At 52.0% G+C, this 25484-nt stretch overlaps 2 protein-coding genes across 2 annotated transcripts; both read left to right on the top strand.

The window, feature by feature from the left end:
* The first annotated feature begins 542 nt into the window (after positions 1–542).
* On the top strand, positions 543–5871 carry LOC148048611 (ectonucleoside triphosphate diphosphohydrolase 2-like). The gene is made up of 8 exons (XM_087704848.1): positions 543–858; positions 958–1108; positions 1955–2114; positions 2293–2520; positions 2799–3068; positions 3512–3631; positions 5190–5324; positions 5488–5871. Exons 1-8 carry the CDS (start codon positions 591–593, stop codon positions 5689–5691), a joined length of 1536 nt encoding a protein of 511 aa, XP_087560974.1. The 5' UTR covers positions 543–590; the 3' UTR covers positions 5692–5871.
* Positions 5872–10662: 4791 nt separating this feature from the next.
* On the top strand, positions 10663–24419 carry NPDC1 (neural proliferation, differentiation and control 1). Its single transcript, XM_014058374.2, has 9 exons — positions 10663–10856; positions 18842–18982; positions 19779–19877; positions 20012–20182; positions 20361–20427; positions 20666–20750; positions 21051–21130; positions 21666–21762; positions 22050–24419. Exons 1-9 carry the CDS (start codon positions 10739–10741, stop codon positions 22116–22118), a joined length of 927 nt encoding a protein of 308 aa, XP_013913849.2. The 5' UTR covers positions 10663–10738; the 3' UTR covers positions 22119–24419.
* Positions 24420–25484: the final 1065 nt, after the last annotated feature.

Here is a 25484-nt window from a genome sequence, read left to right as displayed (position 1 = left end):
TATGACAAAAGGAGAAGACCCCCATCTCCTTATAAGGCTTTCTCCTCAAGGTAAGCAATAGGAAATGAGTTAAGTGTTTCCGTGTTACGCTGCCTTTGAGAATGTATAAGAACGCCTGCTTCGATAATGAAGGTGGTTCAGAATTTGCAATGTTAGCCTTTTCACTAACTTTCTGAACCTGGCTGCCAAATAAACTTTTCCTGTATCCTGAGAAGTCTAAAGCCTGTCATTTCCTGCAACAAAACTTTCTAGTTGTTTGCTTGGAATGCACTGGCTCTAAATCAGCCTAAATCCGTGGTCTGAAATGATTTGCATTATTTATATTGCACTAACTCCGGGGTCCTCCAACTGGGCCAGATACGTGCAATGAACGCTTGTGTTGCTGCAGAGAGTCTCTCCCTTCGGGGCCTTTTTGGGGGGTTGGAGGGGGGCAGAAATTTCCACTTGGGATCTGCTTTGGCCTCCTGGTGGGGGGCTTTGGGCGAAAGCTGGAGGGGAGAGCCGCTGGTGGTAAAGAGCCGCAGGGCCTCGTTCCAGTGGGACGGCATAATCTTGAAGCTAATCTTGAGGCTGTTCCTAAACATGGGAAAATGGGGGGCTCACTTGGTGTGCTTCCAATAGCTTCCAATAGCCCTGCGGAGAGATTGGGTCAGGGCGAGAGATGTTGCTTTGTGTCCCCCGGGGTGGCTTCAGCCAAAACTGGGGACCTGACTGATGTTTCCTCCCCTCCCCCTGTTCAGTATGGGATCGTATTGGATGCGGGGTCTTCCCACACGGCCATGTTTGTCTACAAATGGCTGTCCAACAAGGAGAACGAAACTGGGATTGTCAGCCAGCACAGCGACTGCCACGTGAAGGGTAAGCAGAATGGGGGCTCTGCATCCCCTGCCCCCTCCCCTTGTTGCTTGTGGGAGGGGGATCCCGCTGGCCTGGCACTCAGGGCAGATGACTTTGCAGGAGGCGGTATCTCCAGCTACGTCAATAAAACATCGGAAGCCGGGGAGAGCTTGGTACTCTGCCTTGACCAGGCCCTGAAGGATGTCCCGAAGGCGAGGCATGGCATCACCCCCCTCTACTTGGGCGCCACGGCTGGCATGCGGCTGCTGAAGTAAGTCTTGGTTGACTCCCAGCCCCACGGCCTCCAGCGGGGGCTGAGTTTGGCCATCCCGTCCCCTTCTCAAGCTTGCTAAAGTAGCAGTGTCACCTGGCAGCAGTCGGTGCAATTCATCCCGTCCAGCCTTTCCTTGGGGCAGAACCAATCCTCCCCCCCAATGTTTACGCACTGAATCTCTGTGTGCCCCCTGGGTCACCATTTCCAGCGAGTTGGCAGCCCCTGACCATCTGGCAAAGAAGGGGGTCATGCTGTCTGCCTCTGGGGACCCTCCTTCCCTTGGCAGGAAGAGTTGTGAGCAGGAGGGGTGAGCTGGAGCAAAATAAATGGGGGTGGGTGGGACCCCTCCTCCAAACCAATGGGGTTGTCTGGGCTGCTGATGTTCGCAACGGTTCTCCCTGGGAATCCAACTCAGTTTATATTCTGAGTTGGGGAAGGATCACACTGCATTGACGTGGATCGTGGCAGCCCCAAGACCTCAAACAGACCCTGGGTTGTGTGAACCAGCGAGGGCAGATTCTGGGTAGCTACAGGCCAGTGGTGAAATTCAATTTTTTTTTTTACTACTGGTTCTGTGGGCCTGGCTTGGTGGGCGTGGCAAGGGAAGTATACTGCAAAATCCCCATTCCTTCCCCACTCTGCGGCCAGCCGGAGGTGGCATTTGCCGGTTCTCTGAACTATCAAAATTTCTGCTACCGGTTCTCTAGAACCTGTCAGAACCTGCTGGATTTCACCCCTGCTGCAGGAGCAATTCCAGAGGGCGGGGGAGGGTGAGACTCAGCCCTGGTCCAAGTCATAAAGCCTTTCATTATCTGTGCGTGTTGTGTGTCTGTATATGGGTAGCATTTCTAAACCGCAGGTTTCAGACAGTATCCTTGAAGCGGTGACCTCCACACTGAAGAAATACCCCTTTGACTTCCGGGGAGCCAGGATCCTGAGTGGGGAGGATGAGGGCTTGTTCGGGTGGGTCACCGCTAACTACCTCCTGGAGAACTTCGTCAAGGTAGGACCACCTGGCCTTTCCTTGGGGCTGTTGCCCAAGGAAAAGTTCCCTGCCCTTCCTCCTGAGCCGTGTTCCAGTGGCCAGTCTTGCTATGATGTCAGCACAGGATCACAGCCCGATGGGCCGTTGGTTGAGCTCTGTGATGTCACAGAAGGCCTGCCTTGTCTTCTCTCCCCAGTACGGGTGGATTGGGCGCTGGATCCGCCCCAAGAAAAGCACGGTGGGGGCCATGGACCTGGGCGGGGCCTCCACCCAGATCACCTTTGAGACCACGGCGGCCATCGAGAGCCCTGGCAACCAGGTGACCCTGAAGCTGTACGGGCACCAGTACAAAGTCTACACACACAGCTTCCTCTGCTACGGCATAAATGAGATGTACACCAGGCTGACCTCCAAGATCCTGAAGGTACGGCCTGGGCAGGAGTCCCCGGTGGGCAGTTGTGGCACAGGGACCAAGGCTGGGGGTTGATAGTGCCCCCTCGGCTGGGATTGGCTCCTGCAGGACAGCTGGCAGAATGTTCATGAAGGTGGGTGCTGCAAAGGGGCCCCTAAAGTGCAATGGAGGGAAAGGGGCTCACCCCCACCTTGGTGATGGCAGATACCAAGGCTGTGCATGTCTGTGTGGGGTGGTTTTACCCCTGTCTTCTGCTTCACCAGCCCCTTCCCTATACTTTCCGCTCACAGGCTGAAGCTTACACCCTCCAACTGGAGAACCCCTGCTGGCCACGGGGATTTGTGCGCAGCTTCCGCATGGAGAGCATCTACGAGTCACCCTGCACCATCTCCGAGAAGCCCCCCAACAGCAAACTCAATGACATGGTGAACATGAGGGGCTCTGGAAACCCCATCCAGTGCTTGGTGTATGCAGAGAGTCTCTTCCGGTTCACAGACTGCTCTTATTCCAGCTGCTCCTTTGACGGGGTCTTCCAGCCGCCCGTGGAGGGAAACTTCATCGTGAGTTTTGCTGAGGGTTGGGCCGGGGGTGGGGGTGGTCCTGGGGCAGACGCAGCTCCATCATTGGCAGGTTTCACAAAGAGACCATTTGCCTGAAATGATACAGGGTCTCTTGCTTGAGCAGGAGGCTGGACTAGAAGACCCCCAAGGTCCCTTCCAGCTCTGTTATTAGGTTATCCCCCACTTCTTGGCAAGGGTGGAGGGCTACTGCCTCCATGTGGGAGAAGAGTAGCATGACACCCCTTTTCCAATTCCGCTTGGGGCGGGGCTTGCTCTCTAATTCTTCCCTAATTGATTCCCTGCTTGGCTTCCCTTCACTTCCGCCTGTGTCAGCTGGTGTGACTTTACCATGTTTCTCTATCCTGTATTGGCCTCTTTGGCAATATCACTTTAAGGATCTTAAGCTAAATTGCTCATTCCCTCTTTTTCTTCTTCCCCTAAAGGCCTTCTCGTCATTTTTCCACACGGTGGATTTCCTCCGGTCAGTGATGAAAAGACAGGTAGCCACTCCAAATGACCTCAGAGACGGCGCAGAGGTCATCTGTACCACCCCCTGGAGTGAGGTGGGTTTGTCCCCCTGACCTTCCTTCCCTTCCTCCAACCAGGGCCAAATCCTTTCAACTTTGCTAGTCATGTAAACATCACTGGCCGTCCTCCGTCCCCCGAATCCGTTTTCAAAAATGGGTGTAAACTTGAATTGAAATGAAACGGAGAGTGTAGTGGCTGATGGGTAGGACAACAGCTGGCAGTTTCAGGGAGGGGGGGTCATCTGGTCTCCTGCCACAAGCCAGGTCTCGCTCACAGGTCTGTTGTGAGAATTGAAAAGGGGAAGATGGGATCATGGCAATTTCCTTGAAGTAGCTGCCAAAGGAAGAGATGCTTGTGATGCTCCAGCTGCTTGGCGGAGCGTCACGCAGGTGCAGTACATTGCGTGTGCATGCGCAAATGGCCCGGTTGGGTCAAGCACAGCTCAGGAACGTGGACAAGTGGGCAGGCCCTCCGAAGCACCGTACCAGAACGGTGCCTGTTCTGACTCCCTCCTCCATCCAGTAGCGATTGCCGAGCCAAGCTTAACTGGAATGTACTTTATTAGCAAGAAACCAAAACCTTGGTGGCTGAAAGCCAAGCATAACAAACAAATAAGGACCTTGGCAGCAACTCAGACAAGTCTTGGCAACAATCCAGCCTGCCAAGCTAGTTACAAAAGTTCTCCAACTTTTAGTCAATGCGTTGACTTCTGCAAGAGGAGCGTGTGTACAAGCAGTCTTTTTATAGTCTGGAGAGGAGTCTAATGACCACCAGCTGAGTGCAATTACCTCCTGTACTTGCGCAACTGTTCCTGACACCTATTAGCTCTTCGGTGCCGGGCATCCAGGAACAACTCACTACTGGCGTCCGGATCACTCTCCCTTGTCTCCTCCCCACTGGTCCAAGGCTCAGGTGCCTCCTGGTGGCCAACGAGCCTCTCTGCGCCCTGCTTGGAGTCGGAATCCTGTCCAGGGTCCTCCACATCCTCCAGAGCCGACTCATAGGGCCCCTCGCTGTCGGATTCTGATGGCAGCTCCAATGGCTCCTGCTGGGCCACAACAGGTGCCTGCTGCTCCCAGAAGGAACCGGTACACCTGTACCGGGTCATACTGCCCACAACCCACCCCTGCAGCTACTTAAGGATAAGCAAAGAGGAAGAGAAGCAGTCGAGATGGGGGGATGCCTAGGAGGATTTGCTGAAGGGACCCCTCAAAATATGGCCTGGCCAACAAGAATTGCAGATCAATCTTCCAAGGTGGTCTATGACTGAATAAAGATTTGATGATGATGATGATGATGATGATGATGATGATGATGATGATGATGATGATTTAGGAGGAGAAGGAGAGGAAGGGGAAAGGGAAGGGGAAGGAGGAGGAGGAGGAGGAGGAGGAGGAGGAGGAGGAGGAGGAGGAGGAGGAGAGGAAGAAGAATCACCAATCCTTGGAATGAACGTGGAGTAAATAATTTGTGTGTGAGGGGTGAATAATCTTTCCATCTCCATCATGGAGGGGCTGTGTTGTGTGGGGGATGAGAGCAGCTGCCCTTTCGGAGGCTGAAACTCAGCCTGGGCGTTTCTTTCTGCCACTGCAGCTGCTCAAGAAGGGGCCGAAACTGGAGCCCTTTTTGCAGAACTACTGTTCGATGGCCACCTTCGTCTCGCTGCTGCTCACCCGGGGCTACCACTTCAACAGCTCCACCTTCCCCGGCATAGCCTTCCAGCAGAAGGTAAGGGGGCTTTCCCGGGGAAAGGCTTGGGGGGAAGAGGGCTGGGGAGGGGAGGGGGTCCTGCAGTGGATGCGGGTCGGCTGTGGGTCCTCAGAGCAGCTGCTGGATGGGGGCACGAGGGAGTCTTTGTGCAATTGTGGGGGGTTGTTTCCCGCTTTTGCAGGCCGGGGACACGACCGTCGGCTGGGCCTTGGGCTACATGCTGAACCTGACCAACATGATCCCGGCGGAAGAGCCTGGCTTCCGGAAGGGCATCAGCTTCATCCCCTGGGTTGGCCTCATCTTCCTCTTCATCGCCATCCTTCTGGGCAGCTTGGTCAGCATCTTCTGCCTGCTGAAGTCCTCCAAGGACCGAGGGGGGGTGTAGGCCAGCTCTCCCCTGGTCTTGCACTGGGGGCTCCAGCCTTTTTGCCAAAACTCAGGAAGGAAGAAATGGGGACAAACGGAAGAGCCAACGCTCCACGGAGATGCTGCTTTGGATTTGACCTTCTTGCAGACAGCATACACAGCTCAGCCACTCTCCCGCCTCCTTTTTCCTTCCTGGAGGGCCACCCTTCAAGAAAAATGTGCTGCCATTTGCAAGGAAAGCTTCTGGAGACTTCCAGGCCTCCCCTTCTTCCTGCTTCATGGATACTCAGGAATTTCTTGCCCATCCTAAACCCCTCGACTGAACAAGACGCTGCCCCCACCCCAGGACAAAGGACCCTGGGAGGAAATGTCATGGGCAACCCCAGGGCCTTATGCTGGGGTTGATGCTCTCAACAGGCATCAGCCGCCTTCAAAAACCGGGGGTCCCTGGAGGAGGAGCCAATGTCCCTATGATACGGACATTCAGTCTCGATGGCCTGAGACTGCAGCTGACACTTTTGCCACTTGGGGGTCCAATCAGACCTAAACTGTCCCGAAGAGATGGTGAACAGGAAGACCACGTCTTGCTGATATAAGGGACAATGCAAGTCTCTGGTTGATACAAGAGAAGGACTTCAAGCTGGCGACAAAAGGCAGCCTAGCTGATGAAGTGGGGACGGCTATGGAACGGAAGGAAACAAAAGGAGAAAGTGTGATCATCTGGTGAATCCTTTCTGTTTTGAAAAAAAAACTGCCCAAAAGAATCTCTTTTTTATGCTAAATTAAATCCTTAAGCAGAAGAAGTTAGCAGCGGAACTGATCTTCATTGTTTTGTTTTGGTTAATATGCTTTTCTTCTTGTAACTATTGAAATGCTCCTCACAATTTTTTTTCTCTCTCCCCCCTCTGCTTAAAGTAAATGGTTTTTCTTCTTCGGCTCCTTCCTGCTTTATTTTTCAACTTAAGGACTAAAATCTCCCTCTCTACGCTAACAAAAATCATCTATTATTTGCTATTAAACTCCATTTAAGAACTTTGTCCCTCCTAAATCTGAGACAACACAAGAAAGTGAAAAATACTGATTCTGCTGCTCGAAAGCTACAGGCTAGAGCTTTTTTTGAAACCACACATTTGTTCCTGTTTCTCCTTTGATCTCACAGTCTTCATGCTTCAAAGCTCTGTAACTAAAAGTGATAAGAGCCAAGGGCACAAATTGTTTGCCACAGCTGTCTCTTGAGAGCTCTATTGGCACTGGGAGAGGGCAAAAAATGGAACCTCTCTCTTTTGAAGATTAAAGCTACAGTGGCAGTAATTTACAATTTGGAACATGGAGCAATTTACAGAAGAGGAAACTTTCATTTTGCAAAAGATTTGGGATGCAATTCAAAAGTTATTGGTAACTTGGAGAATTGACAAGAAGATAGAGTTTATACCAGAAAAAAATGAGGGAGATGGAGTACCAAAAACTGAAGAGAAAAATGAACACAAAGATAAGAAAACTAATGATTTGATTTCTGAAATGAAAGTGGTTGAAAGCAAAAAAAAATGGGAGCTTGGAGGGGGGAATTCGATGGTCCGGAGCTCTACCCCAAATTTCAAGGCACAAAAGAAGAAAAAAGAAAAAATGATGGTTTTAAAGAGAAAAATCTTATCAGAAACAGGATTGACAATCAAAGATAAATCAATTAAAGTGGCAAAAGGGCGCCGAGATTACTTGAGAGATCCAACAGACAACAAGGTGTGGAGAGATATCCATAAAAACTTATTACCAAAGAAATAAATAGAAAATTAACTCCACAAATGGCAAAAGAAATAAGACTACATGCCTTCTGGAAGGACACAGGTTGATATATGAAAATTGATAATAAAAAAATAGCTAAGTTTGATGATTAGTAAGTAGGAATTTAGTAATTCTTTAGATTGCTTGCTTAAATAAATAGTTGATAATGGTAACAAGATATATTTCTATGTTGGCTGGAGGCGAGGAAGCTGGATATAAGTAATAAATGATTTTGTTAACAAATATTAATGATAATAATAATGAAATGATAAGAGTTATAGTTAATGACATATATATGTACTGGTTTAATATAAGGAATTTGGATATAAATTGCAAACAATGATTTGGGGAAAAAAGGTTTACAACTTTAATTAATTAATTCTTACTTTGAATATGTTATAAAGGTGTAATGCTATTGGATATATGAAAGTAGATAACAAAAAATTTAACTAAGTTTTATAATTAGTAAGTAGTAATTTAGTAACATAGATGGTTATGTTAAATAAATAATTGATAAGGGCAATAAGGTATACATATATGTTGGTTTGATGAGAAGAAAATAGATATAACAGTAAAGGATTTTTTGTTAACCAATATTAATTATAACAACTAACAATGGAATGATAAGGATAAGGGATACAGTTAATTATTTATATATATATATATATATATATATATATATATATATATATATATATATATATATATATATATATATATATATATATATATATATATATATATATATATATATATATATATATATATATATATATATATATATATATATATATATATATATATATATATGTACTACCATAATAAAAGGAACCCGGACCCAAATTGTAAACAGTGATTTGGAGGGGAGGGGGAAGGCTTAGAAATTTTGTCAACTAATTTTTGTTTAGAATATGTTATAAAGTTTTAAGGCTATTGGATGACTCTGTAATAATTAATTAAATGCCATTAGGTGGTTGTGTTTTTAACTATGGATTATTCTAGGCAAAAGGACATTAAAACAATTTCAGTCAAATGAGAACTATGATATGTTGAGAGTAAGACTCATTAAGAACTTTGACATTTGATATAAATGTAAGTAATGACTGTGGAAGAGATGCATGAAAATTAATAACCAATTGACACACTTTCTACAAGATGTAATGTAAGATGATTATTTTGTGTGTATGTTGTTTAATAAAAATAAAAAAAAATGTTAAAAAAAACCCCGGGGTCCCGTAACAGGCAAATGTCTTCATCCAAAAAGTGTAGTATGGAAAGCTTCATGGGGCCTGGTCCCCACCGAACTCACGTCCTTCACTGGGAGAGGGGATCACTTAGCCAGATTGTTCCAGATGCACGTAAGACTTTGGGGAGAGGTCTTTTGAGGCAGCCACAACTGGGGGACTTCCATCCATGTACAAACCGGGTCTGGCTTGGCTCAGCTTTCAGCCTTCAGTTCTGTTGCGGAGACAAACTTCTCTTCTTCCGCTGAGCAGATCAACGAGAGAGCCTCTGCCGCACCTACACATCCTCTATTGACCCCCTAAATCAAAGCACAGGGCAGGAACAAGCCCTCCTTTGGAGTTTTCCTTGGCAGAGAGGATCCCTGGATCCCCTCAACATCTGGGAATCTTTTTTTTTGTTTCCCAATCTTTTCCAGAAGCCAGGAGGCGGTCTCCTTTCTTCCTGCAACCCCCCCTCCAAAGTCTCTGTGTTAGTTGCACTCCTGGGTGTCACAGCCATCCATGAGGCAAATGATTTCAAAGCAGGTCTTTAAGAATAATCCACGGCTGAATTTACATTTTTGAGTATTTTGGGTCCTTCCATTTCTTAGTGTACAATACATATATAGCAAAGTTGTCTTTTCCAAAATTGCCAGGATTGTGTAAGTGATTGCTAGCTGTGTTGCAACCCCATTGGACGGCTCCTCCGGAACCCTTAAAAATATACCTGAACAGAGTCAGGTGCAATAATTGAATTCAGAGGAGAGATGCCCAAATTGGACAATTCCTAAAACAAGGGATTGGGGCACAGAGGCCGCAAAATTGCAACTTTCCATTATTTTCCCTAGTCACACAGAAAGTAATGAGGTTTATTTCTGAGTTTGCACTGGTGACAGTCGTTTCCCATCCCACGTGTGTGAATTTGAGATGAAGTCACTGTTGTATAACATTAAAAAACAACATTATTATCCAGGATTTGGGGAGGTTTGTTAGTTTGTTTGCTATACTTTACCTTGATAGTGCAACAATATTAAAGCCTCCCACAGTTGGCTTCTGCAATATATGTATGTATGTATGTATACATACATACATACATACATATTTCAGGGTGGGCAGAAAAATGCCTCCAGCACTGCAAACTGGGGAGATAGGAAAGAGGAGGTGGGGACGGGAAGGGTGGGATTTTTAAAGAAAATGAGGGGGTTACTATTACTACAGTATTCTGCCTGTTTTCCGTGTAACGGAAACAAAGTGATGATTGCCTTAAACAAATCATAATAAAAACTCGCTTAGCAACCCGCCCACCTGGTCCATTTTACTGGGAAGCCTTCGACCTCTTGGGGGAACCGGTGCTCTGGTTGAGTGCCCGGAGTGGCGGAGCTGTATGATCCCGGTTCTGCACCTGCAGCTGGGCCCTCTTGGGCCACACATCGGGATTGCTTCCCCGTGAGGGGCTGGCTTTGCGGCGCCCCGTTCTTACAAAGTGGGGAGCAGACCCTGGAGGGGCGCCTGGATGAAGCTCCCTCCGGGAGAAGCCCCCTGCAGGCGTCCGTCCTTGGGGAGCGGGGCGTACAGGAAGCCCCTCCGTGGTTTCCATTGGCTCCCCAAGTCATCCCGCAAGCCCGGCGAAGCTTCCTGCGGGCTAATCTCCCCCCCCCCTGCGTGCCCAGGGGAGCCGGGCTGGCCTGAGGGAGGGTCCGGGGTGCTGAATTAGCCCTTCCCGGGGAGGCTGAATGGGAATCGTGGTTTGCGCCGGCCGTTCACACCAGAGCCCAGCAAGCGATAAGGCATCGACAGAGCAGGAGGCAACCTGGTTTGACGGGGGCCGCGCGCAGCCGCACTGGCCCGGCGCTGGGGCAGCCTGCGCACCTGCTGCCGGTGTGGCAGGTGGGCGGCGGCCTTGGGGCGGGCGGCGTCATTGGCCGCCCCGCCGCCCGCCCCGCCCCGGCTCCGCCAGCGCCTCGCCCGCCTCCGGTGCCGCAGCCCGGCAGGCGCCTCCTCTTGCGCGGCTCCGCTGCTGCTGCTGCTGCTGCGATGCTCCCCCGAGGAGGCAGCCGCTGAAGGATGAGCGCCGCTGCCCGCCGCCGCCCCTGCCCTATCCCTTCGCCGCCGCCGCTGCTGCTGCTCCTGCCGCTGCTCCTGCCGCCGCCCGGCGCCTGGGGACTGCTGGCCACCTCCGGCGGTAAGCGCGCCCCGCCCTTCCCGGGCTGCGGAGCATGGGCCAGGGGCCTCCCGTCCCCCCCCTTCCCTGCGGGCGAGGGTTACAGTTCCCATCACCTCCAGGCAGCCGACGCCGGTGGGAAGGTGGGGGGGGGGCTCAAGCGCGGCTCTCCCGCAGGCTCTCCCCGCCATCTGGCTCCGGCCTCCCGCTCCTCTGTCCTGCCCGTTTCCTGGCTCTCCTCCCCTTGCAGGCTCGCCCCGGCGTCCTGAGGTGGGGATGATGGGAACTATAGTCCAAAGCATGCAGGTTGCCCTTTCCAAAGTCCCCCCATCCCCTCCCCGCCTTTATTCAGCCCGCGGGGTCTGCTTCCCTAACTTTTTGCCTTGAAACGGGGCTCCCCATCTGTTGGGGTCGTTCTTCCTCCTCCCCTTTTCCTCCAAGTGCTCCTTCCGTGCCAGCTGTTGCCCTTTGAAACGCCTTTGGGGTTCCCTGGCCCTTCTGACCCCCCCTTCCCTGCCCCCCCAGCAGGCTTGCCTTGCTGTTCCAGCGGCTGCCCCCTCCCCTCCTCAGAGGTGGTCAGCCAGCCAGTTGCTCCCACTCAGCTCCCACCCCCCTCTTCCCATGACATCATTTCTGAAAGCTCTTGGCAACTTTCATCCTCCCCCCCCCCCCCAACTCTCTGGAGAGTTTCTGCTGGGAAATAATCCAGGGGGCGGAAGGGGCTCCTCTGGGCCAGCCTGGAGGGTTTGCAGCGGCTGCCCAACACAGGCAGCTCCTGCAGCCTTTTTGGGGCTTCTCCTCTCTGCCCCCTGCCCCCACGGCTGGAAAGTGGGGTGTAGCTTCGTGTGTTTGTGTGTGTGTGGGGTCTTGTAAAGGATGAGACGGATGGCATGTGGGGGGGAATCCACTGAAGGCACTTTGAGCGGCTGGTGGGTGAGGCTCCTCTGACTCAGCCATCACCCCCTTCTCTCCCCCAGCAATGCTGTTGGGGGGCTGGCAGTTTGGGGGTGGCGGAGTTGGGAGAAGCTGAGAGCAAGAGAAGCCGTTCATCTTCCTCTGGGAGTTTTGGAATCGCTGCCCTGCGAGGGTCTCCCTGGCGTGGGTGAGGGTGGGGGTGGGGGGTGTCGGGCAGAGAGTTTGGCCCTGGAGGAGCCTGGAGGCCATTCAGCCAATTCGGGGCCTTCTTTCCTGTCCAGTCCATTGTCCGAAGCGGCCTTCGCTTTTAGACAGGAAATGTTTTTCCTCTCCGGCTGCTTCCCCTTTGGGCCAGCACTCATTTTCCCTGCCCAAGGGGCTGTTTTGGGACCGTCCCAAAGAGGATCCTTTCCCTGGGTGGAAAAATCGAGGCTCTTTCTCTTTGGCTGGTTCTTCTCTGATTTGGTCTTGACTCTGAGCCTCCTCGAGCCGCCTGGGGCAGTTGCAGGAGCCTGGAAGCTTTCCCAAGATCCCTAAAGTGGATCTCTCAGGGGTCTGAAGATGGTTTGGGGGGGCTTTGGCTGAGTGCTGGAGCAAAGTCACCCCTGATGGAGGGGGCGACGTGTTATTCCACAGGAGCTTTGCAAGCAGGGTCAAATAGCTCGAATGGATCGATCCGAAGATGCCGAGATGGTGTCTTTGGCATGGAGGGGGGCTCGGCCCCATAGAATGCTCTTTCTGGAGAAAGGGAGCCAGGCTCTCTCTGTTCTAGGCAATCACAACCAACACGACAATCCGTGTAGGACAGATGGAGATCTGGGTGGCAACTTTTAATCAGGAACGTTGATATTTTCCCCAGCGAGTCTCAGAAATGACAGTCTGGCTTTGAATGACGGGTGTTTTTTTCTGCAGGCGGCAGGCCGGAACTCCCCACCCCCACCTCCCCCAGGGCACCTGCTGGTTGCCTTTGCTGGGCAGATCTCGGGTCCTGTTTCCCCCCCCCCCATTTGCTTCTCTTCTCTTGCACTGTTGGGGGCCGGAGGGGCTGGGAGAGGCCAGTCTCTGAGCAGACGTTGCAAGGGCCAGACTGATAATGGATGCCCTGGAATAATCAGACGGCTGACTTGCAGATGTGCATGAAAACATCCTCCTGGACTCCGAAAGGGACAACTTGCCAATTCCCTATGGCCAACTTCCCATGGACAACTCCTCACCATGGGAGAAATAGCTGCGGGGCAATTAATTCAATTTCATTATTCCAAATACATTTAAAATTTTTGCCATCCCCATTTCATTCTGTCCCTCCTTTTGCACCTTTCCTTCAATTATTCTCTCCCACCATTTTCTTTGATGTTAGTGTCACTCTTGTCCCGCAGTGACTTGTCCTGTGGCGAGTTGGCCACAGCCAATTGGCTTGGCAAGTTGTTCCAAAGATGTTTCCATGCATGTGGTGAATTGTCCTAGACCCTCCTGGACTGAGCCATCTAGGGCTGTGCAGAAACACCACCACCCCTGTCCATTTGTAATGCGTCTCCCTCGTGCTCTGTGAGAAGGGGAAAGTTTTCTGGCACACAGAAAGAACAGGCAGATGTTTCCTTCTGTCTTTCGGCCGTTCCGTGTCTGCCAACAAACCGGCTTTTCTTGAAATCTTTTCTCTGGAGGTCAAAAGTCTACAGGCTGGGAAACATTACCGCACACACTTGCCGGTGATTGACAGGATTCGCACACAAGGGAGGCGTGTTGTTGTTTTTCAGGGGCCGGTGCCAGAGGTTGGCATTCTTCTCCGGGCCTTTTGTTGGGCTAAGAGCCCTTGAGTGGGCAGGTCACTTTTTCCAAAACATGAGCGAGTCTGGCTGAAGCGGTTGTGGGAAAGGAAGGGACCACAGATGCTCTTCAGGCAGAGCCAAGGCCAACGAAGGGAGGGCTTTCCACCTTGGGAGACATCCTGAGCTGGAGCTGGTTGTGTTTTCCGTGCTTTGTTTGCCTCGCTCTGTCCATTACGGTAATTTTTGGCACATTTATCCAAATGCCGGACGTTAAAATGAAGGGACGGCTGTGATTCCCAGACGTGTTTCAGGACGAACAGAGCCTGTCAAAGAAGCAACTGAGCTGGGAAGAGGCATCGGGCATGGTGGCCTTGTTCTCTTCCTCACATCCTGGTTTGCTGGCTGGGCATAAACAGAGAAACGAGGTTCGGTCCCAAATGCCAGGGACTTCATTTATTTCAAAAAATACATATTTTGCTCGCCAAAGGTTTGTTGGCAAGGATTTAGGGGTCCCTCCAGCTCCCCATGCAAAGGAATCCTAAATAGGCAGAGAAGTTTCTTCCCAAAGTTTTTCTTTACTTTACTCTTTTGCACACGGATACTGAAGACCAGGCAACACGGAGGCCTTTCTTGCCCCCTCTGTAGTTACCGGATCTTCTGGAATAATCCTTTAAGCAGACTAAAAAATTCTCCTCCCTCCCCCGGAAAGTCCCTGTCCCTGCTTCAGAAACCAGTTCTAATCTAGAGTGGAAATTCAGCTTGTTTCCATCAACATCCTCTTAGCTGTCTCTGATCTTGGCTTCAAGGACAAAGCCAGGAATAGGGGCCCAGCCTCACAAAGACGGTCCTTCTTTTTAGGATGGGCTTGTGGGGCATTCAAACAACCAGTTTCAGGAAATAGCGTAGGAAAATGTTCATCATTTGTGCATTTGCAAAAGAGGTTCGCCAGGAGAAATTTCTGCTAGGAAATCTTTACACGCAAGCTACCCTTCCGGTGTATTTTTGCTCTTGTTTATACCCTCAATTTGAATTCCTGTGAATGCTGGTGCTTTGCAGGGTTGGGCTCCGTTCTGCCATTTTGAGCTCAGCTCCTGGCAAGGTGGCACCGGCACCCTTCCTGCAGCCCCCTCTGACATGACCTTGTTGTTGTGATTGTTGATGTTGTGCCTTGGCACAAGTCAATTTTTATTTCTGAGGCCTGCTGGCACGCCTGGAGCTCAGCAGACGGTCCTCTCCCAGGCCTGGTGGCTGCCTCTTCCCTGCCCCCATCAGCCCCGGGAGATGCTTAATTTGCTAAGGGAGGCAGACCCAGCCAAAGCAGATGGTGGTGGGTGGCTGGAGCATCTGTGGAAGATGGGGAAAGGTCAAGTGATGGAGGGCAAAACTGGTCTTGCCCCTGCTCCTGAACAACTGGCATGTCCACTCAGCTTGTCCAAGAAGGCAGAGGTCATGTGAGGTTGTCTCTATCTCTGCTGATGGGTGTTGGCTTCACAAGTTCTGGGGCTCTTTGTTCAAATGGTGCAGAACATCTGAATACACACAGCAGTTTCCAGGAACTCTGTGTCTCTAAACCCTTAAAAATGCAGCCAGACCTGCTGGATTATTGGAAGGTTAGCTTGTGTTTCCTTCCTTCCTTCCTTCCTTCCTTCCTTCCTTCCTTCCTTCCTTCCTTCCTTCCTTCCTTCCTTCCTTCCTTCTTTTCTTCTTTTCCTTCCTTCCCCCTCTCTGCCTGGCAGAGCAGTCATCAATAATTCAGAGCTCTCGTGTTCGAGGGAGACATTTTGCCACGTTGGCAGCCAGCCTGAAAGCAGGAAACCTTCTGCTGGCCCAGCCCAGAAAGCAGCAGGGATAAATGACCCAGAAGGAGAGGCTTCTACTCCGCAGCTCCTGGAGGAGGATCCATCCTAGGTCAGATGGAAGGACTCCTCTGCCTGCCCACCCCTTGCAAAAGAGCCTGGAAAGACCCCAGGGAAGCTGACCTTCCCCTGCAGTTTGACAGTCCACACCCAGTAAAAAATAATATTTCATGTTTTACTTTTCTAGGTGCTTTTATCTCCTCGTTTCAAGGAGATAAAAACCCCTAAAAATCATAACTGGGAGCAGGGAGGGAAAGGGGGTGAGGAGATTGATGTGCAAGCAATTGTTTCAGTTTGCCTTTTTAAGACGATGGGACTCACGTTTTTAGCCAATGGGAAAACTCTCTCTGAGGGTGTATCTTTGCAGGGGGGAGACAGTGGGAGCCTCTGGCTGGCATAGTCACCTGGCACTTGGCACAAAGCAGCAGAAATGATCCTGGGCAGCTCGGCCTTCTCTGAGGTGACCTGAGCTGGCTTATCTTTTGGAGGCAACCAGTGGCAGTTTGAGGTGGTGTCAGAAAACTTTCCGAGCACAAAGTGGCTTATGCAAACATGGCAAGTGGTAATTGGCACCCGAGAAATGTCCTGGGTGAACGAATGAACGTGAAGGGCCTTCCGCTCTTCGATCGCAGGCCGTCCTCCTGGTCGAGATGACCGAAAGGGAGTTTCTCTGGGCATCCACCTTGTCTCCTTTGTGATCGGGGAGAGGGGAGGAGCTGCCCTGGGCCATTGTTTGCTCAGCCTGGGTGACTGTCATATGGGGGTGGGGCATGTGGGGGTTGGGCCATCTCAAAATAGCTCAACTCCAAAAGCTAGATTTTAAGTGCCCGCCATGTTTCCACTTAAGAGAGGATTGCCCCTTAAGTGGGGAAGGGGTTTCATTTTGGATCTCTTTCCTCCCCACAAACAACATGCCCAACCCTCCTTCTGGGATGACTTCTGCCTGCTTCACCTGCCAGTTGGCTGGAGCCATTTTGTTACAGCCATTTTTAATCAGTTGGCTCTGCCTCCATAGATGGTCTTTGTGGCCTACAGTAAGTTCTCCACAGACCTGCTGAGGTTTTTTGGGGTCCCTCCTTGGTGGCTTCTCTCTCTGGGGTTCCTTATGTTTGAAGCAGGAGGGGGCAGGGAGCACTTGGCTGAGGACTCTCTGGCCTGCTTGGGGCAAACACTTGCCAACCAGCCCTGCTTCACTGGGTCCCTGCCTCTTTCAATGTCTGAGCCGGGCCCAAGGCAGCACCGGCTCCTGGTGGACAGCTCCCCAAATTGGCTGGATCCCTTTTAGAGTCAGGTCTCGCCTTCCAGTCCATGAAATGTCTTTGTGGGTTCTTCCTTTGGGGTCACCAAGGTGGGCAACTGAGTGCAAATGGGAAGGTTGGGTTGGGAAATTATTTCCTCCTCCTCCTCCTCCTCCTCCTCCTCCTCCTCCTCCTCCTCCTCCTCCTCCTCCTCCTCCTCCTCCTCCTCTCCCATTTCTAAAAATCAGGCCTTTGATTTCCTTCTTTGCAAGGCAGTGCCTGGGCTGATAAGAGGCAAGATGGGTTGGCCTCCCTGTGTGATCTTTGGGCCTCTTCCTCTTTGAGTTGGGCCGCCTCCCTTTGTAGGAAAAGGGGCTTTGGGGGCTCACTGGGGGTGGTGAGGCATCTTAGTCTCTGCTCCTGCCCCTAAAGGTGGCCAGAACCCCCCCCCTTTGAAGGCTGGTGACCCACTGCCAGGGGTTGAAATAGCCTCTGTTCAGCCCCACCTTGTTCGTTTCCTTGTTTTGCCATTTTGGCTTTATGTAGCCGATAGTTTTGGTGCATTCTGCCTCTTCTAAGCTGCTTTGAACAGCCAGAGCAGAAAGCCCAGCCAGAGACTCTGTGGAGCTCTAGGGTTTCCGTGTTTGGCTGCTGCAGGCCAAGTTTTGCTGCTGCCAAGCAGTCCGGCTTCCCCATCCTGGCTGGGCAGGAACTGGGCAGAGACCCGCCTTTCCTCCAAGTGCCAATGGAGCAAGGAGAAAAACAAAGTGACTCTGTTCGCTAACTTTGCCACAGCTTCCTTGACCAGAAACAGGTGACCTGAGATGGCAGACAGGTGCATCCGACCCTTTCCTTCTTCTCTTCTGAAGCCCAAACCTTCCCTGGCAGCCCCATAGCTACGGTTTCTGTGTGCTTTTGCCAAATCCACGGAGGGCACTCTTTGGGCAGCCTCTCTGGGGCCATGGGGAGGGAGGGCCAGGTGAGTTGGTCCCATTGCCAGACTCTTCCAAAGGACCTTTGGCATCTTGCTTGGCATCTGACAGGCAGCCAACGGGTTCCCTGGCATTGGCCTTTTTGGAGGGCTGGATCGCTCAGTTGTTGCCTTGAGTCGTCTTGCTCTCCCGTTTTGCTTCTCTGCTCCTGGATTATCGCTTCACTTTTGCTTACTTTCTGGGTGGGGAGGGATTATTCTGCACACTCCCCCGCCCCTGCATGAAGAGAGAGGTTTGAATTGTGCCACCTGGTGGCTGAGTTTCCAAATTGCAAACCGAGGTGACTGGAAGAAGCCAGGCTGTGGGCCCAATTTGCACACACTTGGGGGCAATGTCTTGGGGGGGGCAGAGCTGCAGTCTCATGTGGCCCCTATGCAAACAGGCGGTGGGACCTCGGTGTAGGAAAGAAGCAATCTTCAACGTGTTGTAGCCTGCCAGCAGCCAGTGGAGCTCGCAGCAGATTCAGACAGTGACGAGTTTGGGGAGGGACCTGGGCCAGTCCTGGAGTCTGGGGAAGGCTTTGGTGAGGGCTCTGTGTCGGAGGCAGAGAGAGGGGCAGAGCTGTATGCCAGTTATCAGCTGCTTTTGGAGTCAGACATCAGTGGGGGAGAAGAACAGCTGGAGCCTGTTCCCAGTGTGCGCATGCACAGAGTTGCCAGACGAAGGGAGGAGCTAAAGAACAGGGTTCGACTTGGGAGTAAGGCCACCACAGGTGGACGATGAATGGCCCCTCCCAGAGGAAACAAAAGAGGAGCAAAAGAGAAGTAGAGTTTGCAGGAGACAATTACTCCGCTTCATTGGTTCGTGACCTTCGGAGGCTCCTGGCCAGGTTCTGCAGATATCGGCCTGGCAGCTCTCCAAGCCAGAGAAGGTCTGTGACTGTAAATCCTTCCTTGAAAGATTTTGCTGGATGTGAATGAGCAGAATTCACAGCAAATTAATAAAAGGGGTTTTGTCGGGACCAGGAGTTTGCTTCATGTTCTTGGGAAGCCTCGGTCAGAACACATTTTTCTTTTTGTAGCACAGAGAAAGTTAACCAATTTGCAGGGAGGGAGGGAAGCTGGTGGAGGACAGGCTTGGTCACACCCAGAGGTCATTTGGCTCCTTTGTGGTGCTCCTTGTGCTGGCTGTTTGGGGGTTGCTCATAAGGAAGGGCGTCCATCTAGGTCTCTTGGCCGGGTGGGGCAGCCAAATGCTGTTCACTCAGAGTGAGCAAATTTCCTGCCTTTGGAACTGCAGAGTTGTGTCCTCGGCACCTGGACTGCACCCTTCAGCGACGACAGGAATGTCCCCAGGGGTCCCACACCTGTGGCCCCTGCCTCCCCCAGTTCATTGAAGACAGAAAGGGAAGATGCGTGGCTGGGACATCAGCGCCCAAAGGTAAGGGGAAGGGGGGGCTCGGCCGGGATTCCTGATGCCCCTTCTGCACTTGCGCTTTCGCCACCCTGGTGGGAGAAAGGTCTTTGGGGTACCCCATTGTCACATGCTGTGGGGGGGGGGTATCTGAATTGCAGCAGTTCCTCCGTAGACCCTGGTCCAGGAGAGTCCATGCAAGGCTTTCCTCAGCCTTTCCAGGGGTGGGATATGAAGTCACACCATGCCTGGAAGCCTTAGAGAGAAACTAAAATATGACCCAGTCTGATGTGCCAGAGTGTTTCCCGAGAGAGAAAGTGGGGCCAAGGTGGCTCTTTTCAACCAAGGTTACAATGAGCAGAGGGCTGGACTAGTAGACCTCTAAGTCCCCTCCCAATGCTGTGGTTCTATAGACCGCAGGGCATGCGGAGTCCTCCCCTGCAGGCTGCCCGTGTTCTGCCTGCCCACCTTCAGAAGGCGAGGAATGGTGTGGGAAGGGAGAGCAGAACTGGCAGCTGGCACAAGGGGGAAGCCGCTTCTGGCGTGACTTGGTGCCAAGCGGCTCCTTTGGCTGACAGATGGTGGGTTATGCAACAGCTCCCTTGCAAAGGGATGGTTTTCTCAGTGGCTTTGGGGTCCCTTGATGAAGACCCCACCCCCAAAAAACCTGGGAAGGTCTGAGGTTTCTCTGCCCCTGTGCAAGGCAGTTGCCTCCACTTCTAAATCTGCATCTTCCCTGCTTGCTGAAATGGTTCGGTTTTGTGATTTTTGCTTATTTTGCTGGCTGTCCTTCCTGTGGGCCCCTCCCTCCCTCCCTCTCCAGGGCAAAGCTCTCTTGTTCCCAACCTAGAAGAAGAGATTGACTTGGTGTCGGATTTGCTGTCCAAGCAGGAGAGGGGGCCTCTGCCCCACGGCCAGGAAGGTAAGGCTGCCCCACGTCCTGGAGGCTCCCCCTGCCTGGCGTAGAACAGAGGGCATCATTAATTTTGCAAGGGAAGTGTCTCTCCTTCCTCTTCCTCCTCTCTCTGTGCCAATCGGCCCTTCTTCTTCATGCAGAGACGCTGGCTTCCCCTGACCCCCAATCCAGGAACAGGGCATCGAAGGCAGAGTCCTCACATGATAGCTGGCAGGGATGGCCAGACACGTCGTCTCAGCCCATCACCAAGCCGGTTCACCCCCCGCCAGTGGAATCAACCCGCATCTCTACCAATGATGCCCTTGTCCTCGGTGAGCCTCCGCCCGAGAAAATAATAGGGGGAGCAAGACCTCAAGATGCTAGTCCTCAGCTCTGATGGTTTGGGAAGGCTGCCTTTGGTAATCCCATATTCAGTGGCAGTCTATCTTTGGAGGGGGGAGGTGTTCGACTGCCCTTCCCTCTCCAAGTCTCCTTTGTCCTCCCTTGCAGGCTTGATTGTTGTCTGTACAGCTGCCGGTATGGCAGCTCTGGTGGTGGCAACGATCTGCTGGTGCAGGTAAGTCCTCTGGGGCTGCCCTCGGGCACCGGGGCAGAGCTGGGGCAGGGGGGAGGCAACTGACTTCCTTGAAGTGGCAGCCTTGAGATCCGCCCCATTGCCCTTGCATGCTGCCTCCAAATGGAACCTCCATGGCAGCAGCAGTATGAGAGGAGGGTACTTGGGGGTCTGTAGGCTTTGGGGCATCCCTGCCAGCCGTTGTGCTGCTTCCCTCATGGACGTCTTCCTCTCCCCACAGGCTGCAGAAGGAGATCCAGCTTGCCCAAAAAGCAGATTATCCAGCAAATAACCTGCCCCAACTCCCCTCCTACGACAAGCTCTCTGTAAGTGCCCTGTGCGTCCCTTGGCATGGCGTGCAAGATAGCTGGTGCCCAGTTCTTCGGCCAGCCGTGGCTCTTTGGAGTTGCTTTGTGCCAGGCTTCTCTGTGAGCTGCCTGTTGGCCTCTGCTGGTGGCAAGGAGCTCTCTGTGCCCCAGTTGGGCCTGGCTCGTTGGCACCCAGGCCAGGGCCTTCTTTCCCCTCTGGGTGCCAGCTTCTTCGGAGGTGCGGTATTGCTGGTATGTTCTGCTGGTATGACAGTCTCTGCAATGTGGATGTCCCCACTTCTTTCTCTTTCCTTCCAGCCTGGCGATCGGAAGCTGGCACAGAGTGCCCAGATGTACCACTACCAGCACCAGAAGCAGCAGATGCTCTCCATGGAAAAGTGCGTCCTTCCTTGCAGTGATGGGCTCCTCTGCCCTCTTCCTGGTTCTCCTTTGACCCACCTGAATGGGAAGCCAGGGACTCCTTTGTGCAAGGCTGGCACCCCTGCCTGCTTCTGTCTCCACTTAGTTGGGGCACGAGGCTGCTTGCCAGCCGGGGGCTTCTAAACAGGTTGGCAGTCTTGAAAAGAGTCGGTTAGGTTAGGAACCCCTGGATGAAATGAACCTCTGGCAGCCAGATGTGGAGGAGGTCGCCAGCTGGTAGGGATCTGCCCATTCACCCCTTTTATTCTTGGGGCACCCCCTGAACGAACTCTGGTCTGACATGGGGAGCTCGGCAGGGCTGGGTGTCCAGGGACCTCACAGAAAGGGCTTCAAATTGAGATGCTCGCAGTCCTGCCTCAGCTTTGCCTGGAAGTTTTGAATCCAAAATCGCAGCTGGTGGGGAGGTTGGCTTGGCATGGAGTGGGCTCCTAAGGGGGCAGGTGAGGCAGGGAATCTCACTGCATTCACCCCTCTCCCCCCGGAAATCTGTAGGAATAAGGAGGAAGCCAAAGCTCCTGAATGCATCTCCTCGGATGAAGAGAACGAAGACGGTGACTTCACAGTCTACGAGTGCCCCGGCCTGGCCCCGGTAGGTACCTCTTTAGGAGGACGGGGGGCGTCTGCCTCACCCTGTTTCTGCAGAGCAGACCTCTGGGTTGGTCCAGCTCTGGAGCAGGTGGGAGAGACAGGAAGGGCAATGGCTTCCAGAGGATTCATTTCCCTGCCATGGTTCCCAGGGGCTGTGGGGCTGCCCTCCAGGGGCCCCAGTGCCCAGAGCACCAAGCTCCCTTCCTGCCCTGGGCAGGGCAGTGCCATTCCACTCCTCCAAGCAGTGATGATGGTATCTCTCTCATTTTTCCTTGCTGGCCGCTGCAGACAGGAGAGATGGAAGTGAAAAACCCCCTTTTTGACGACTCCACTCTGCCCCCAAAGCTGCACCCCTGACTGGGAACTGTGGACTGTGTGCAGGACCTGCCCGGGGGCCGCCTGACCAATGGCTCTCCTCCGCTGCCCTCCTCCGCAGATTCTTGGCTGAAATAAATCCGCCTTCTGGCAACTTGCTGCTTCTGCTCGGCTTCACGTTCCCCCCCTGCACTGGCCCTTCTTCCGCCCGGCTCCCGGATGTTGGCGAAGAGGCTTTGTGGACTGCCTGGACTCGGGAGGGAAGAAAAGGGGGGCCCACCCAGAGGCCTGGCTTGCCACCTCCTGCCCCTACAATCCCTGCCAGCCTTGGGCATGGCAAGACCCGCCTTGCAAAAATCAGAGTGGGAGGGCTTCCCTTTTCTTTCCTTGTTTTGCAGCCCCCCCCCAAGGTTAAAATAATGGGGCTGGGGAGCCCTTGATGCTTGATGCGTCTCTCTTTGGAGGGAGGGAGTTGCAGCTTCAAGAGCGAGGATGTCTTCGGACAGGCCCTTCCCCGCCCAGCCGGTTGAGACACCTTGGGAAAGTGGTCCATGTGCCCATTCAACAGGTGGGAAACGGAGGCAGACTGAGGCTGGAAAAAGTGCGTCTCCCAGGTGTAGTAAGTCCTGATCCATTTCACACTGTTTTTAGCACTTTCTCAAAGAAGCTGAATTTGGAGGCGGCTGAGAGTTCCTTTGAAGGCTTTGTGGGCAAAATCTTAGTTCTCAGAATTTCAAGGGGAAGGAATGTTACCACACAGCGTTAAGGTCTGCAGAGTGACCAGTCCAGAGAGGGGGAGCCGGGGTGACCCCCTGGAGATTCTCCTATTGGGACCCTGGAGCCAGGCAGCCTTCACCCCTTAGCTCTCTCTGGCTGTGCCCACTGTTCTGCCAGTGTGATGCCCACTCCTTGCCCCTGCCTGGTGTGAAGGGAGGCAATTTCTGTTCAGACTCATTGGGCATTTCCGAGGAATTCATAGCCGTCTGCCAGACTGACCGACCAAGAGTTGGGAGGGCATTGAGCCACGTTTTCTTTTCTGTTTAATTACAAACAAATCTGGAAGGTTGATTGATTTTCTTCATACCAAGTTCAGAAGGTTTCTGAAGTATTTCTGAATTCCGCAATTAAATGGGATGGGTGTTGAGGGAAGAAGAATGAGATTGCTGGTCATCTGTGTTGCCTGCTTTCAGAAGACACGATGTTCCAAGCATTTGATCACCACCACCACTGCCAAGAATTGTGGGGGGAAGTGTTGGAGAGGGTGAGTTGTATTAGACAGCCATCAAGGCTGATTCCTACCCCCATCTTAGCAAATCTAAAGATATTCATGAACCACCTGGGTAGCCCTGGCCTATTTCTACTTGCCCCTACTGTGAGGTCTAGAAACTTGATGGAAAACAATACAAGGAAAACAAGGTTCCCTTCTCAGGTGCATAAGTGAAGTTTGAAAAAGGAGCATTTGCTTATGCAATTGGACTATGGGGTTGCGATGCAACTCACAAGCAACTTTGGAAGTTGGGACCTTGTGAGGTAGGGTGAGTTTGCAGGGCAGAGGAAGGGCATTTTATTTTATTTTGGAGAAGTTTGCCAAAAGGCTCAAGAAACCATGTTTGGGGTGTATTAGAGTTGTATCAGGAACCCCCCACCCACCCACCACACTTCCTCATATGAGTTTTTGCAAAGGTGCCCCCCCTCCTTCCCATCAAGGTCTCAAGAGAGTTTTGTTGGGCTTGAAGGGCCTGAAGCTGCAGCCAGGGGGCCCCCAAGCCTCCATTGGCTGGGCCCCTTTGCTGGAGCTCTCCTACCTGAATCAGAAGAGTCTTTGTGGGTAGGGGGGCTTCTCTGGCTGAGAGACCATCTTTTTAAGCAGAGAAGAAGGACAGAGAGTATCAGGGCTGCTTCCAAAGCAGCTTTGGGGTGGGGGGGGAGAGACCTCTCTGCATTCATCCTCCTGTTTTGAGTTTGCACAGCACTTTTGCACTTACCCCACTGAGTAGTTTACTCCTTACTTTTGTATTCTTCCCAAAGTAGAAGCTGCACACAAGGGAAAGAGAACCGAACCCGGAGCTCTATGCTCCTCTGCCGCCTGGCTTGTGTCCGTTGCTAATAGGGAGGGAGGGAGCGGAGAGTTTCTCCTTCAGCCCTGCTCGGGTGGGGGGCTCTGTTGATGTCCCCGGAGTGGCCAGCTCTTAGACCCCAGAAGCGATGGTGGGTTGGTGGGGGGAGGGGGGAGAATGCCACGCTGGGATCGTTTATTTTTTCTTTCTTGTTTTGTTGTTTTTGTTTCCAGACCTCTATGGACTGTGTTTAATACATTTTATTAAATTACCAATTCTCAAGCTAGATCTTTGGTGCTTCTTTGGTGCCCTTCGGTTTTAAATGAGCTGTTTTCTTCCTGGATTTAGGGGTACTTCAAGGGAACATATCTGTCCACGCCTCTATCCTTGAGGGACCCGCGACTATGTTGCTTTGATCAGCAAATTATTCTGTGCCTGAGAATATCTAGGAGGGAGTTAGAGAAATGCAGATAGGTCTCAGTCACTCAAAGGGCTCCCAGCTTCCCTCGGTGTGTGTAATATTCTTTTGCAGGATGTGAAGCATACCAAGGGGCTCATCTAAAGGCAGGTTTTTGGGGGAGACACAGAGGCTGATTCTCCAAGGTGGCTCTGATCCCATCCAGGCCTGCAGGATGGAAGCCAGCACTGTGGCCAGCGGTCGCTCTGCTTCCCCGCCCCCATTAGGCCAGGCAAACCAGCTACCTAGCTCAGCCCTCCTGCTTCGGAATGGGACAACTTGCTATAGGCAACTCACTGTGGGAAAATCACCACGGCCAACTCACTACAACCGAGTCACCGCTGGACAATTTCTCGTGGCCAACTCGCCACAGGCCAACTGCGGCACAATTTACCAATGCTATTTCCTTATTTAAAATATATATATATATTTTTTTTGCCATTCCCATCTCATTCTGTCCCCCACTTTTGCATTCTTTGTTCAATGATTCTATTTCACTGTTTCTTTGATCTTAGTGTAACTCTTGTCCCGCAGTGAGTTTTTCTGTGGCGAGGTTGCTGTGCCGCAACGAACAAAATGTTTAAAAGTAATAGTAACTACATCATGTTTATGTAGTTACGTACCAAAATATATTAAAGTAGCCAAAATATCTTTACAATCCCCAGGGCATGTTGTCACAATGGCTGAGAACCCCTAATGTTTGGAAATTAAAAGCTGAAAAATTTGACCCTCCCTAGACTCCCGCAGGGAGTTGGATATGGTGAGTTGCCTGTGGCAAATTGTCATAGACCCCTCCTACCTGGCCACTGCTTGCCCACCAAGGGGCCGAAGGGTGGGGCCGAAGTTGAGGCAACCCCTTCTCGAGGGTGCCCAGAGGATGGGTGTCTCCCTGGT

The sequence above is a fragment of the Thamnophis sirtalis genome, unplaced genomic scaffold (assembly GCF_051295495.1).
Source record: "Thamnophis sirtalis isolate CommonGarterSnake01/CBP01778 unplaced genomic scaffold, rThaSir2_p1.2 scaffold_2, whole genome shotgun sequence".
In the NCBI taxonomy this organism is placed as follows: Eukaryota; Metazoa; Chordata; class Lepidosauria; order Squamata; family Natricidae; genus Thamnophis; species Thamnophis sirtalis.
This window is presented reverse-complemented; position numbering and strand designations above follow the sequence as displayed.